This window comes from Eschrichtius robustus, chromosome 14, assembly GCF_028021215.1.
Source record: "Eschrichtius robustus isolate mEscRob2 chromosome 14, mEscRob2.pri, whole genome shotgun sequence".
Taxonomy (NCBI): Eukaryota; Metazoa; Chordata; class Mammalia; order Artiodactyla; family Eschrichtiidae; genus Eschrichtius; species Eschrichtius robustus.
The window spans coordinates 10236557-10252762 of NC_090837.1; the positions used below are offsets into that span (position 1 = coordinate 10236557).

General features: G+C 45.3%; 1 protein-coding gene across 6 annotated transcripts in view; it reads left to right on the top strand.

Moving 5' to 3' along the window:
- Positions 1-16206, top strand: part of CIT (citron rho-interacting serine/threonine kinase) — a 168223-nt gene that overhangs the window by 77253 nt on the left and 74764 nt on the right. For all 6 annotated transcript variants that reach the window (XM_068562804.1, XM_068562806.1, XM_068562805.1 and 3 more), the window contains 3 exons: positions 9500-9605; positions 10512-10655; positions 11877-11996. In XM_068562804.1, the coding sequence (XP_068418905.1) occupies positions 9500-9605; positions 10512-10655; positions 11877-11996 (370 nt within the window). The remainder of the gene's footprint in view (positions 1-9499; positions 9606-10511; positions 10656-11876; positions 11997-16206) is intronic.

Here is a 16206-nt window from a genome sequence, read left to right on the forward strand (position 1 = left end):
GTGGGTGGGTGGCTGCATGCACCCGCTGCTCCGAAGTGCCTTTTCTCTCCATGGGGACAACGGGCTGTGTATCAGAGATGCAGCCAGGAGGAGTAGGCAAGCAGTGTGTGGGCAGGCTGCATATTCTTTTATTAGCATCCTCATTGTACTGCATCTCATCGAGCCCAGAGCATGAACCAGCCTGGACCTGTAAAATCTGTACTGTCCTATTTAACTACCCCCCTGAGCCACCAAGTGATGGAGGAAGGGTTGCTCTTGTGCATGAGTTGAGCTGCTTCTGGGGGGTGGCTGTGGACTGACCTGGCATATGGATGTTCTTGGGTACCCAGGCTGTTCCGGCCTTGGAATCGCCCTCCCAGCATTGCACGCAGTCATGGGTAGAAGTTACCTTCCCTTGCATGATCCATTTCCCCATCCTCTTTGACTTCGCTCCTCCGAGTCTCTGGGGCAGTTTTCTTGGGTTTCTTTTCTTGGGTTTGTCCGAGGCCGTCCAGCCAAAAAGTAGCAGAGTTGGGATTCCCATGACTTGATGGGTTGCAGAGCCCAACTTTGAACCAAAACCCAGCTCTCCTGCCCATCACCTGTACCCCAGTCGTCCTAATGTGGTTGATAGGAGAATGTAGAGGCCATAGGGTAAGCTGCTCCTTAGCCTCAGTGCCACAGGATAATAATACCCTCCTTAGAGGATTGTTGGAGGGTTCAGTGAGGTTACCCCTAAAGTACCAAGCACAGTGCCTGACGTTGTGCTCAATAAATGGGCGCTATTCTTGATAATAAAGGTGGTGGCATTAATTCTCTCTCCTACATTGCTACTTCTTTGAGGACAGGAATTGTGGCTTCCTTAACTTCATAGCCTCCACAGCAGAGTTTTGCAACTTGACGCTATTGACGTGTTGGGCTGGATAATTCTTTTTGTGGGGGGTTGTCCTGTGGGTTGTAGAATTGTTGAGCAGCATCTCTAGCCTTTACCCACTAGATGTTAATAGCACTCCCACCCCCAGTTGTGAAAATCAGAAAAGTCTCCAGACATTGCCACCTGTCCTATGAGAGGCAAAATTGCCCCAGTTGAGAACCACTGGTCCACACGTACCTCTCATGGGATCACAGGGCTTTTATATTCTCCCTGATGTATAAGGGATATATATACATCATTTCTATCTATCTATCTTACACTCACTTGTAGAAGGTGGTCAAAAAATACAGGTGTACCTTGGAGTATCGCAGTATTCACTACAGTAGGGTAAATATTGCAATAAAGCAAGTCACACAGTTGTTTTTGATTTCCCAGTGCATGTAAAAGTTATGTTTATGGTATACCATAGTCTATTAAGTGTGCAATAGCATTATGTCTAAACAATGTACATTCCTTAATTAAAAAATACTTGATTGCTAAAAAATGCGAACCATCGCCTGAAACTTCAGTGAGTCATAATCTTCTTGCTGGTGCAGGGTCTTGCCTCCATGCTGATGGCTGTTGCCTGATCAGGGTCATGTTTGCTGAGGGCTGGGATGGCTGTGGCAATTTCTTAAAATAAGACCACAGTGATGTCTGCTACACTGATTGACTCTTCCTTTCACAAACGGTTTCTCTGTAGTGTGCAATGCTATTTGATAGCATTTTACCCATAATAGAACATCTTGCAAAACTGGAGTTAATCTGAAACCCTGCTGCTGCTTTATCAGCTAAGTTTATGTAATATTCTAAATCCTGTGTTGTCATTTCAGCAGTCTTCACAGCACCTTCACCAGGAGTAGATTCCACCTCAAGAAATCACTTTCTTTGCTCATCCGTAAGAATCAACTCCTAGTCTATTAAAGCTTTATCATGAGATTCCAGCAATTCAGTTACCTCTTCAGGCTCCACTTCTAACTCTATAGTTTTCTTGCTATTTCCATCACATCTGCAGTTCCTTCCTCCACTGAAGTCTTAAAACCCTCAGTGTCATCCATGAGGGTTGGAATCAACTTCTTCCAAACCTCCTGTTCATGTTGATATTTTGACATCTTCCCATGAATCACAAATGTCCTTAATGGCATCTAGAATGGTGAATCCTTTCCAGAAGATTTTCAATTCACTTTGCCCAGATCCATCAGAGGAATCACTATCTTGCTCTGGATTAGGCTTGGGCTTAAGGGAATGCTGTGACTGGTGTAATCATCTATCCAGACCATTAAAAGTTCCTTCACGTCAGCAATAAGGCTGTTTTGCTTTCTTATCATTCATGTGTTCACTGGAGGAGCACTTTTAATTTCCTTCAAGAACTTTTCCTTTGCATTCACAACTTGGCTAACTGGCCGAAGAAGCCTAGCTTTCAGCCTATCTCGGCTTTTGACATTCCTTCCTCACTGAGCTTAATCATTTCTAGCTTTTGATTTAAAGTGAGTGACCTGTGACAATTCCTTTCACTTGACCACTTAGAGACTATTGTAGGGTTATTAATTGGCCTAATTTCAGTATTGTGACTCAGGGAATAGGGAGGCCCGAGGAGAGGGAGAGAGATGGGGAGTGGCTGGAAGGGGAGGCAGTCAGAACACCCACAACATTAATTAAGTTCACTGTCTTATGTGGGTGCGGTTTGTGGTGCCTCAAAACAATTACAATACTAACATCAAAGATCACAGATCACCATAACAAGTGCAGTAAGTCCCCTACCTACGAACCTTCAAGTCGCGAACTTTCAAAGATGCGAACGTGTGTTCGAACGTCCAGTCACATAAATTAGTTCACCTGTCTGGTGTACATTGTCACATACATGCATCCTCTACCAGTGGTTGTGCTTTTGTGTACTTTACAGTACTGTATAGAGTACAGAAGTACAGTATCTTTATTTCAAGCCCACGATGTCCAGAAGCAAGTGTAAAAGCAGAAGTGATGTAGCTGGTACTACTGTACTTTTCAAGACACTGTGCTGTAAGATTAAAAATGTTTTCTTTATTTTTTGTGTTTGTTTTTTATGTATTATTTGTGTGAAAAGTATAAACCTGTTACAGTACAGTACTATACAGCCGATTGTGTTAGTTGGGTAGCTAGGCTAACTTCGCTGGACTTAACGAACAAATTGGACTTATGAACGTGCTCTCGGAACAGAACTTGTTCGTATGTAGGGGACTTACTGTATAATAATAATGAAAAAGTTTGAAGTATTGTGAGAGTTACCAAAATGTGACACAGAGACAGGAAGTGAGCAAATGCTGTTGGAAAAATGGCGCCAGTAGACTTGCTTGACACAGAGTTGCACAAACTTCCATTTGTAAAAATCCCAATATCTGTTAAGTTTAATAAAGCAAAACATAGTAAAACAAGGTATGCCCGTATCTGTTGAAGTTTGAGAATTTTGAGAACAAAGGAGAATTCTGGCAACTCTTTTTTTCTTTTTAAATTTATTTTATTTATTTATTTTTGGCTGTGTCAGGTCTTTATTGCTGTGCATGGGCTTTCTCTAGTTGTAGCAAGCAGGGGCTACTCTTCGTTGTGGTGCAAGGCTTCTCATTGCGGTGGCTTCTCTTGTTGCAGAGCACGGGCTCTAGGTGCGCGGGCTTCAGTAGTTGTGGCATGTGGGCTCAGTAGTTGTGGCTCACAGGCTCTAGAGCGCAGGCTCAGTAGTTGTGGCGCACGGGTTTAGTTGCTCCACGGCATGTAGGATCTTCCCAGATCAGGGCTCGAACTTGTGTCCCCTCCATTGGCAGACGGATTCTCAACCACTGTGCCACCAGGGAAGCCCTGGCAACTCTTTCTTAAGTTAGCAGGTAGACTCTGTCCCATTTCAGGGTCAACAGAAATAGTTTTTTTTACAGCAATTCCGTGCCCATCACCAGTAGCTTTAGAGTTACAACCAGTTACAGGATTTTTTGTACTTTCCTTCTCTTAAAGAAACAATAGCATCAGCTCTTTAAATATTACCACCCTTGTTGAAATGGTACTTTTCAGGATGATTTTAGACCAGCAGAGTTGCTACTTGAAGAGGACAGGGCTGTATTTGGTAATAGTCCGGTGGCTCTGAGGCCAGCTTTGGATCAAACCTCTCAAGCTATGATTTACATCGCAGTCAATTCTAGAATAGTACAGATGTCAGCAATAATTTGCTCTTGCTTTCAAAGTCAGAAGGACGGATAATGCAAATCCTATAAAAAATAAGTAAGTTGTGATAATATTTCATAATATCTACTGGGGGGGGAAATCTATTCATTCAAGAAGTACATATTGAGAGCTTACTTATCATTGACACTCGTGATTGAATTGGCCTAAGTGTCTACATGAAAAATAAATAGAATACAAATACGTCAAGTTGAGCCATACCTGTCTCTAGTATATTTCTTTTATAGAAATTCATGGAAATGGTATATTTTTAGTTGACTTACTAAAATTGAGGGGGTAGGAATAGTCTTTAATCAGTGTCTGAAATTTGTACATTTTCTTGAAATTCATAGCTCACCATGATTAACTTCAAAATTGTGTTTCCACTGAAAGAGTGACCAAAAGGCACCAGTTAAATGGCCTGACCAAAGTGCCACCTGGAACCAAATGCTGGGGGCGGTCATACTGTGAGTTTTAAATGCCTGGACCTTAAATCACATGTACTTTGTTCTAATTAGCACCATGGTTCTCAAGCCTGTTTGTACATTAGAATCACCTGGGAGCTTAATAAAAATGGTGTTACCCAGGCCCCACTCCCAGCCTTTCTGTCTCTGATTTAATTGGTCTGGTTGGGCCCTGGATATCAGTTTTTTTTTTTTTAACTTTAGTTTTTTTAGAACAGTTTTAGGCTCACAGCAATACTAGCAAGAGGTACAGAGATTTCCCGCATGCCCCCTGCCCCCCACTCATGCACAGCCTCCCGCGTTATCAACAGCCCCCCCCAGAGGGGTGCCTTTGTTACGATCACTGAACCTCCTCCCTATTTAGGGTTCACTCTTGGTGGTATACATTCTGTGAGTTAGGACAATGGTATGATAATGTGTATCCACCATTATAGCGTCACACGAGTGTTTTCACTGGCTGACATTGGTAATTTTTAAAAAGCTCTTCAAGTGATTCTAATGTGTAGCCGATCTGAAGACCAGAGTCGTTCTAGAAATCTGCAGTGACCTTTCCCCCTTCTGTCCTCATCCCCCAGCCTCATCCTCCAAGCCCATTACTGTTTACAGGATCGTTGCTACAACCTGGGTTTAGTCACAGCAAACTTACCATAGCTTTTTAAAGATAAATTTATTTATTTATTTATTTATTTTTGGCTGCGTTGGGTCTTCGTTGCTGCACGCGGGCTTTCTCTAGTTGCGGCGAGCGGGGGCTGCTCTTCGTTGCAGTGCGCAGGCTTCTCATTGCGGTGGCTTCTCTTGTTGCAGAGCACGGGCTCTAGGCGCGTGGGCTTCAGTAGTTGTGGCTCGTGGGCTCTAGAGCGCAGGCTCAGTAGTTGTGGCGCACGGGCTTAGTTGCTCCGCGGCATGTGGGATCTTCCCGGACCAGGGCTCGAACCCGTGACCCCTGCATTGGCAGGCGGTTTCTCAACCGCTGTGCCACCAGGGAAGCCCCCAGCTTTTTTTTTTTTAGATGTAACTTTTATTTATTCTAAAAAAAAAAAAAAAAGATTTCTTTAGCACCTTTATTCTGAAGAGACTTAATTGCCATACTTAGAACTTCTAAACAGTGAACATTTGTCAAGCATCAAAATAGCAGAATGAGGGAGTTGGACTCCGGTGACGGGGAGGGGCTGGTGCATCGTCTCCTGCGGGTGCCAGTGGATGGGGGCTGCGCATCTCCCTGATTCTGGGCCCCGTTAACAGGTGACCTAGAAAGGCTTTTTTTGGGTGAATAAGCAATGGGCTTTGTACCCACGGGAGCGCACTTCACACCCCTCTGGAGCCTGCCCTCCGCGTGTCATCAAGTTTTGAGAGCCACCTCCCATCCCATCATCATGCACCCATGTAATCGTTCTTCTCCAAGGGTGCCGGTTTTGCGCTCGGGCCCAGAGAGCCGTGGCCCCTCTTGTCATCCCTGACTCGTGTCAGTGTGGGTGACTCCTGATGACTGAAGGACCGGGGACCCGGTCTGTGGATCATCCCTCCCTCCTTGGGTGGTCGGGTCTTCTCTAGCCCACCCACCAGAATAACATCAGGAATAAAGGAAATAGCGAAGGCAACTCAAGGCCGTGCCAAGCAACCCAGTTCATCTCAGGTCAAAAACAAAATATATGTGTTTGTATGTGTTTTGACTAGATTTGGGTAGAAAATAGGCCAGTGAGAGGAGCAGAACTTGGTTAAAATTTTTAGCCCAAAGTGAGATTTTAAAAAAAGATTTATTTCTGGATTTCAGTCCCTGGTGCCCATTTCTGTGAATAATCAGCATTTGTTCTAATGTGAATAATAGCATGGAGCAAATTCAGCCCCCTGAGTTTCACTACTTCTTTCTTTCTTTCTTTCTTTAAAAATATTTCTTTATTTACTCGGCGGCGTCGGGTCTTAGTTGCGGCCTGTGGGCTTAGTCGCCCCGTGGCATGTGGGATCTTAGTTCCCCGACCAGGGATCGAACCTGTGTCCCCTGCACTGGAAGGCGGATTCTTAACCACTGGATCACCAGGGAAGTCCCACGTTTCACTGTTTCAAGCAAGGGTTTTAGGCCTGCGAGGCACGTGCCGCTCACACCGTTGCAAGGGTAATGATGATAGAAACCACAATGATAGTAGTGACGGTTGACATTTATTGAACCCTCATGATGTGCCAGGCACTGTGATAAGGACTTCCCATGGGTTATCTCACTTAATCCTCATAAGCACTCTTGGAAGTAGGTTGAGAATTATCCCCATTTTACAGATGAGGAAATCGAGGCTCACAGAGCTCACAGAGTGAGTGAGTGGCAAGGTCAGATTTTGAACAGAGCTGCATGACTCTGGGTGTTGACTCACTTGGCTGCCCTACAGTATGTGTGTTGGGAGCTGTCACTGGGGTACTGCGAGCCAGCACCATCACGCCACCCCTTGTCACTGGGCTGGGAGCTGTGGGGAGAGAGCCCTGAGCTGCTGCAGGGAACTGACCTCTTTTAGGCAGGGAAGTAGTCTGGGGCAGTGGAAAGCAGAACTTTCACCTGCTGGTAGGGTGCCAGTGCTCTCTGACAAGCAGCTCCTGCAACCCCGTTACTAAGGTAACAAAAATCGGACAGTGGGGCAGCGGTGGGCTCTGCCACATGCCCTCCGTGCAGAAGAACCTTTGTTGGCCAATTCTGTAGCTCTGCCCTTCACCAGTCCCAGTGTTCATGCCCAGGGTGCCAACCACTGAGGGAAGCTGCCCTGGATGAGAACTGTTATCTCCACCCATAATTTTTTTTTTTTTTTTAAACAGATTAAAACAAACAAACAGCATTATTTATTTATTTATTTTGGCTGTGCTGGGTCTTAGTTGTGGCACACGGGATCTTCGTTTGCGGCATGCAGGATCTTTAGTTGCGGCATGCAGAGTTCTTGGTTGTAGCATACGTGCGGGATCTAGTTCCCCGACCAGGGATCAAACCTGGGCCCCCTGCATTGGGAGCATGGAGTCTTACCCACTGGACCACCAGGGAAGTCCCTCCACCCGTGATTAGCTGCTTTTAGGAATGAGGCAGGGTGTGTGAGTTATGTGTATGTGTGTGGGTAAGTACGTCCTTGTGGAGAGAGCATCCTTCTAGCCCATTCTCTGGAGGTCACACTACATTATTTTTGTGATACTATCCTGAGTGTTATATCAGGTGCGTCGTCAGTCTCTCTACCCCAGCTCTCTATTGGGACCAACAGAAACCATTTATTAACTGGCAGGTTGCTTAAGCTCTCTGGGCCTCAGTTTCCTCATCTATAAAATGAGAATAATGTCTCATAGAGTCGTTGTGGGGACTACAGAGTTAAAACATGCCTCGCTTTAGGACAGAACCGTGCATATAGAATCGGTGCTCAGTAGGTGTATGAGTCTCCTCTGGCTGCTGTAACAAGTGACCACAAATTTAGTGGCTTATAACAACACAGATTCATTACTTTATATTTCTGGAGGTCAGAAGTCCAAGATGGATTTTACTGGGCTGGAAGCAAGGTCTACAAGGCTGCACCCTCTGGAGCCTCTAGGAAAGAATCAGTTTCCTTGCCTTTTTCAGCTTCTAGAGGCCTCCCAGTTTCCTTGGCTTTGGCCCCTTCCCCCGTTTCCACAGCCAACGGTGTAGCATCTTCCAGCCTCCCTCTGACTGTGACCCTACTTCTGTCGTCACCTCTCCTCTCGTCCTCTGCTTCCATCTTAAGAGGACCCTTGTGGTTATGCTGGACCCACCCCATGTAATCCAGGAGAGCCTCGCCATCTCAAAATCCTTAACGTACTCACATCTGCGAAGTCCCCTTTGCCACATGGGGTGACAGATCCACAGGTTCCAGAGATTAGGATGTGGACATCTTGGTGGAGGGACATTATTCAGCCAACATAATTAGTGTTAGCTGTTTTTGTAAAATGAAACAGAACCAAACTGACTAGCTTGGGGATGGAATAAACAACAATTTGGTCAGTATAGTTAACTGATACCATTGGGCTCTTGATGTGTCAGCTCAGTCCTGCGTCAAGACCTTGGCGTTATCCACCCCCTCCCTGGAGCTTGTTTCCTTCCAGAGCTTTGGAGGGTCAGCGCCTTCTCATCCTTCAGGTGTCAGCTCAGATGTCACCGCACAGAGAAGCAGGCCCCTGATCCATTTCCTCTGCCATAGCACATCACCCCATTTCCTTCTTTGGCATCATCTGTAACCTTTTAGTTTGTGTGTCTGCCTGATGCATTCTGCATGCCCTCTGAGAATGTCAGCTCCAGGAGGGCAGGGACCGTGTCTGTCTTGACCACTGCTCTTCCAGTGCCTGGAGCAGGGTAGGTGCACAGTACACATCCGTTGAGTGAGTAAGTGAATAAAGCCGTATCAGCACAAATGCCGTGTGCTTAATGCCCACGCTCTCCTGTTGTGGTAGGTCCTTTTATTATCGTTCTACCTCCTAGAAAGGGAAACAGAGGCTCAGGGAGGCTGAATCATTGCCTCAGGTCAACGGTGACTAAATTTACACTCAGGCTCTCCTGCTTCCAGAGTTCTTGGTCCTGTCCACCTCTCTGCCTCATGGCCTTGATGTTATTAGAGCTGCTTGAGCCAGCTCTGTTGATGGCCAAGGATGCTGGCAGGTCTTGTGGTCTCTGCTGCAGTTTTTCTTTTCTTTTTTTTTTTTTTTAATTTATTTTATTGAAGTATAGTTGATTTACAATGTTGTGTTAATTTCTGCTGTATGGCAAAGTGACTCAGTCACCCATATATATACATTCCTTTTCATATTCTTTTCCATTATGGTTTATCACAGGGTATTGAATATATTCCCCTGCTCTATACAGCAGGACCTTGTTGTTTATCCATTCTGTACGTAATAGTTTGCATCTGCTAATCCCAAACTCTGCCACAGTTTCTGAATGCAGCTTTTCAGGCCCACCCACCCGCCTCCTTGACGTTGGTTTTCTTCCATCCAGGTCTGTAGTGTCAAGTCTGGACTCCCCTGCCAAGACTAGCTCCATGGAAAAGAAACTTCTCATCAAAAGCAAAGAGCTGCAAGACTCCCAGGACAAGTGTCACAAGGTATTTATTTCCGCAGCCGGCCTCCCTCCTTGCTGCAGGAGCCTCCCGTCAATATATGCCAAGGGATCCGCCCGGGGCCGCCGCTGGCACCCAGCCACCTGATCCTTCCCGCGCTGAAGTCGCGCCTCCGGCAGCTCAGAGGGAGATGAATTCGGGCCTTGACGCTGCCGTAAATCCTTTAAATCTTAACCAGAGGAGGCCCTGGATGTAAAGCGGCCAGTTCCTCAGCATGACCCAGCTAGATGTCTGCGTCTTCTGGCAGGTGGCGTGGGTCCTCACCTGTGGCCGAGATGCATCCCATCTGCTTTGAGTGATGCGAAGTCTCTCTTCCTAGTCTTTAAAAACTCCTGCTTATGTAACTGCGGCCACTGTGTTGATTTTGCTCAACGTCTCTTAACGCTCACTGTTTCTGCCCAGGGGCAGCTCTCTGGAAGCTCATAAGAGTCACTTCTTGCCTGGGACTCCTAAGAGTGCAGACGAATCCGTATCTCCTTGCCCTGTCCTGGATTTGTCCTCTAGATCTTTGCAAGGAGATGGGGGGGATCAAGATGGATTTGGGATAAAATTAAACTGACGTCTGCAAAAAAAAACCCAAACCAAACCCAAAAAAACCAAACAGGTGAAAAAAATGGTGATTGTGGCTTCCTCGCTCACTGGGTTAGAGAAGTGACCGAGTGTGAACCCAGCCTTGCATGAGAGGAGTGACTTAGCATTGGTGACTGTCCTTACGAAGACCTGTGCGCTCCCAGGCGAAGAAACCATGGTATTTCCATCCCAACCTTTTGGCGAGTTAGCGCCAGCCGGGACCACCAGGTGGTCTCGGAGGCGGCTTGAGATGCGATTGCTCCTGACGAAGCCCCCCCACCCCCCCCGGGCCTTTTTAACGTGTCGCTGTGTTTATTTCAGATGGAGCAGGAAATGACCCGGTTACATCGGAGAGTGTCAGAGGTGGAGGCTGTGCTTAGTCAGAAGGAGGTGGAGCTGAAGGCCTCTGAGACTCAGAGATCCCTCCTGGAGCAGGACCTTGCTACCTACATCACAGAGTGCAGTGTGAGCCTTCCCCCCAAAGCCCCCTTCCCTCGGAGCGGGCGCTTCCCGTCGTGTGTGTCTCATCCTGTTTCATGACAGCATCATGAGGCACATCACAGCCAGGGGCAGAGAGGAGAGAGAGGGAGGACGCACGAGCAAGACCTGTGATGTGCAGAGTAGCGGGAGCCGGGCGTGAGGGCCCAGAGGCATGAGATCAGGCTCAGAAAGTCCAGGTAGGAGCCTGGAGACGGGCATAGACGGCGTTGCAGAGGGTCTCAGCGTCTCCCATCCCAACCTCTCTGCTCCACCTCGTGTCCAGCACAATCAGCCTCAGGAACCAAGCTCCCAAATAAGTGCAAGAAAATGTATTTTGAATCTGTCCCAAATCAATATTCCATTGCCTAGAACCAGCGTAGCAACAAGAAAACTCAGCCTTTAAAACCCAGACCCTCTGTCATTTTTTACCATGTGACTTTTTTTTTTTTCTTTCCTTCACAAGAGTGGACTGTCTTCTCCATTGTCTTGTTAAAAATTTTCATTCAGGTGTTTTTTAATGTACAGTCTTAACAAGTTGAATCACACATTTTTCAAGTGTTTTTTCACAAGGGAGAGGAAATCTATAGAACGTGGCTGATTAAGAATAACTGCTATGTTTCCATTCCAGATTTGGCCTCCTTTCAGTGGTGGGTGAAGTTATTCAGCTTTGTATTTCAGATCTATATTTCAGTGTCACTGAAGCATTGAGGGAACCTTTTGGATGAAAGGTGTCCAGGAAACGTAAGCCAGGAGGTGGAAATAGTTTGCTTGGAGTCTTAAATGGCACCTGGGCAGAGCATGAAGTCATTGCTACTTTGAAAGAGGGATATATACTTGACAGTCCTCGAATAACTGCTATTCCAGAAAAGACTTTGTAGCCACCCCAATGATGGTTTCATGGCTAAGGGATCTTATTAGTTTTTGGTCCTGAACATACAAGTAAGTATCCGCTAGGGCAGGTAGGAAACAGGTGGATGCAGTTTCAGGCTGGATCCATAAGGTCACAAGGTTGGAGATGATGTTTCTTGAACCAAGGGGTTTTACAGGATGAAACCTGGAATCAGCGACTCACCGGAAGTTGTCGACTTTGGTCCGTCACCTGAAACCATCTCGGTGTCTGCGAAGCAGCCTGCAGCTCCCTTAATGAATCTTTTCAAACAGAGCAGGATCCACAGGACAACCCTATTAAAATTTTGCTTTCCGCAGAGCTTAAAGCGAAGTTTGGAGCAAGCACGGATGGAGGTGTCCCAGGAGGACGACAAAGCACTGCAGCTTCTCCACGATATCAGAGAGCAGAGCCGGAAGCTCCAAGAAATCAAAGAGCAGGTATGGCTCCCTGCCCGGGAGCAGGGCACCAACCCGGACCTCTCATTTCAGGAGAGGCGTGTTTGAGGGACAGAGAGAGGGAAGGGGGGGGCGGTGAGGAGAGAGAGTTATGTAGGTCATTTGGAACTTTTAGATTCCCCATGATTTATATAAATGGCAGAGTCCTTGTTCTGTCTAGCTCCTTGTGAGGTCTGGGCCCCATGATGGCTACTCTTTTCAATCGAAGGTGTAGGTTTAGAGCAGGGGTGGGCAAACTGCAGCCTGTGGGCGAGAGTCTGGCCAACCACCTGTTTTTCATGACCACAAGCTAAGAATGGTTTTTGCATTTTTAAACGGGGGAAAAATTCAAAAGAAGAAGAATATTTCATATGGAATTCAAATTTCAGTGTTTATGAATAAAGTTTTATTGGAACACAGCGCACCCACTCATTCAGGTACTGCCCATGGCTGCTGATCATGCTACAATGGCAGAGGTGAGTAGTTGTGACAGAGACCACATGGCCTGCAAAACTGAAATTGCTTCCTATCTAGCTTTTTACCGAAAGAGTTTGCCAACCTCTGCTTTAGACCATTAAAAAAAAAAAAAAATTAATGTTTTCATAGCTTTTCAGATGCACTTTAAGTTTTTGAGACAAGCCAGGGTACTTCATAGTCTTACTTATCTAAAGACTTATCCTAGGAGAAGAGTTTGAGCAGTTAAAGCCGAGTCAGAATTGACACGGCAGATCTGACTACAGAAAGCCCTCCCCTGTGTGTTCAGAAAAGAGAATCCAGACCTTTAAAAAGCCTACTCTCTTTTTTTACCCCCTCTATTTCTAAAAGGATTTTCTTTCTAGATGGTTCATTTTTATTTCACTTCACTGTTTCCTTTTTAGCATGGATTTTTTTTTGTCCTTTGAAGAAACCGTAAATAGAAACTTTAATGAAGAGAATGCAGTGAGCAATCGGAGAGCTGAATTATCAGCTGCCAGGCAACTCTCATTCACTTCAGAAAACCTAGCGGAAACAGTGATGGAAATGAACGTTTTTGTCTCTGGGTAACGCGCACTTGGCCATCTGGGTGGTGCTAATGCAGGAAAACTCCGGCAAATAATTTGATTCATTAGCTGTTCTTTACAGAAGGAATTCCTGTTTTGGATGTTTTGTTGGCATCATCTCATTATCACCTTAATACTTTTTAAATCATTGGTCAATATCCTCTTGCTTGATAAAAGTGTTCTGAATAAACGTGCATAGGAAATGGTGCAAATTGGTTGTCAGTTTTCTGAACAACAACACTAACTTAGAGATTTTGAAGGTCACACCTACAGTTTGAAAAAATCTGCTTTGACAGTTGACTCGTTGCCCCTTTTATCAACACAGTTTTTCATCCTAAAAGTTTCAAGAGGTAGGATTCTTTTTCTCCCATTAGTTCAGTGTGGTTGGAAATTTGCTTTTGGTGACATCCTGGGGAAATGAAAGCTGTGCTTGGCCACCAGAGGGAGCAGCTGGTGTCTGTGAAATTCCATGGAAACAGAATTATCAGGACATTTTGAAAAGGTATATGCTGGTGGTTGAGTTCAAAGAAATGTCCTTTGTGATTCATACCACAGTTGGCATCCATGTGGAATTTTAGATTTAATGACTGCTAAGCGTTCCATTTTGGGGGGGAGAAAACTTCTTCGTTTCAGATTTTATTTCTCATCGGAAGAAGGGTTTATTAAAATGACTCTCGGTAAGTTTGGTGAGAGCAGGATGTTTGCAATCCAGGAAAAAGCATTTAATACTTTCAGCAAACTCCTAGTATTTGGTTTGCAGCCTGTCAATTCCTCCCAGGTTTGCCATTTATTCCGCGCTCTTCCTCTCAAAGCCAATTTCTGTACCGCTCTTTATTTAATTTAAATATGTTGCTTCTGCTTAGCTACCCCCAATGGAGCACTTGAATTTGGTTTAAAATAAAAACACCTAGGGAAATCCCTGAGCGGTTCAGTGGTTAGGACTCTGCGTTCCCACGGCAGGGGGCACGGGTTCGATTCCTGGTCGGGGAACTAAGATCCCACGTGGAGTGGCCAAAAATTAAATAAATAAATAAAAGCACCTAAGCGTCTCGCATGATGGTTAGGTTCATGCTCCATCAGTAGCAATTGCTGATTCCGTCCCACCCCGCCCCCGCCCCCCTCCACCCCCCACCCCGGGAAGGGAGACAGAAGTTCAGGTAACACAGAAGGCGTTTGGGTTTCAGGATTTCTGATTGAATAAGACCATGTCTTCCTTCCCACAAAATTCTGAAGCTCCATTCCAAAGAATGACTCGAAGCAGGACCCAAAAGTTGTCCACGGTTCCCCGTTCCGATCCTGTTCAACTCTGACCCACAGTTCAGCCCATGCTGAGATACATATACAGCTGCCTCTCAGCTGTCCTTGGGAACTGACCTGATTATCTTCTCTCAGCGTTTTTCTGAAGCAGGGATTTGGTCAGCTGTTGGATGTATAGGATTTCCTTGAAGTATCCAGCAGAGTAACAGTGGCTCAACAAATGAGGTGGAATTTTGTTTGATGCTTGTAGCAGGCTGGGTGCCCCCAGAGCTCAGATTGCTGACAGAGATGTTGCCTGATTCTTGCCTTCCTCCCCCTGGGTGCTGACAGCTCAGGAAAGAGAGATGTTGGGGGGGACAGCGCTCTGTCCTCACTCTTGACAAAACACAGAAATTACGTTCCCTTCTTGCGGACATAAGTTTAAGTCAGACAAGGGAGCTCAAGGATAAAAGATGGCCAAGAGTGCCTCCTACCTCTTTGCTTCCTCCACAGCTTGGTATTTGTGCCTGTGGGTACTTTGGATTTTTTAAAACTTTAAAATCAGAAGAAAAAAAATGAGTTTTAGGTAGGAGAAACGGTTTTCATAGGTAATGTTTTTGTCTTTATATGAATGCTATTGTAAAATAGAATTTTTATATATATATATATATATATATATATATATATATATATATATATATATGTATGTTTGTTTTTTTAAATGGAGGAAGGGATCCAGGAAGGCACAATACCCAGAGCTATGAAAGTCATAATAAGTCATGACCCAGCCCTGGCCGAGGGGTCTAGAAAAACCCCAAGTAGAGGGTGTACTATTTCACATCATTGGCTCACGTTCCATTCTGTGAGTTGAGATAATTGTTCAGTAGGTTATAAAGACCTTTGCTTATATAACCCAGCACCACCCACTTAGTGGGCATCGTCCAGAAAACCTGGCGCCCCATGACTTGTAGGATTGACCTTCAATAACAATGCAGTCGGCCCTCCGTATCCACGGGTTCCATATCTGCGATTTCAACCAACTGTGGATCGGATTTGGTTCTGGAACCACCCCCCTGTGGATACCGAGGGACGACTGTATGCTTTTGGGTGGGAAGGAGTGAAATGACACCATGCTCCATCCTGTGCTCACTTTTTCTGCTTTCCGCTGTACCAGTAATACAGAGAGATGTGCTTATGTGAAAGCTATCCCTTTTCATAAGGACATCACCTCCCCTTTAGTGTGCACTGGGGGGATTGCCTGTTACAAAGGATGAAAGGTTTACTTTATATTCCGTTACTAAAAAAAGAAAGAAAGAAAAAAGGCATTTTATTGGTTAAAAGCATAACCTTGCTCAGTTGATCCCTCTTCAGTTATTTCTTGGGGGAACGGATCTTAGAGATGGTCACTGTACATTGCGACGGTCAGAGACAGTCTTAATTTTTTATTCTTCTCATTTTATATCCGCCACCTTGGATTGGATAAACTGCTCATTTATAATCCTTATATGTATAAGCTTTGCTTTTGCTAACAGAGGATATTTTCATACTTTGCCCCAAAGTTTTCAAAACCATTGCCCATTTCTTCTGGTAAATCAGTTTTGGAAAACCTCGATGCAGATGTCCTGTTTTGATTTTAGAAATTCAGTTTGGAAAAGGTTGGGCTGTTGGGATTACTTTAACGGCTTTTGCTCGAGGGAACAAGATAATTCTTTCTTCAGAGTCTTTCTCACAAGTTACTTTGATCAGAGCCAGTGTTTCCTGACTCTTCCGAATTTCAGGGTGACTTGCCTCTCAAGAGCAACATTAAGTTCATCATGCAGTTTGGGGCCCAGAAAAATTAATGGTGAGAAACTGACATGATGAGTTTCACCTTCCAAGATTCTCTCCACTGAGATTTCCAATTACCCCCTTGTGCCATCTGAAAGGTTAATTTTAAA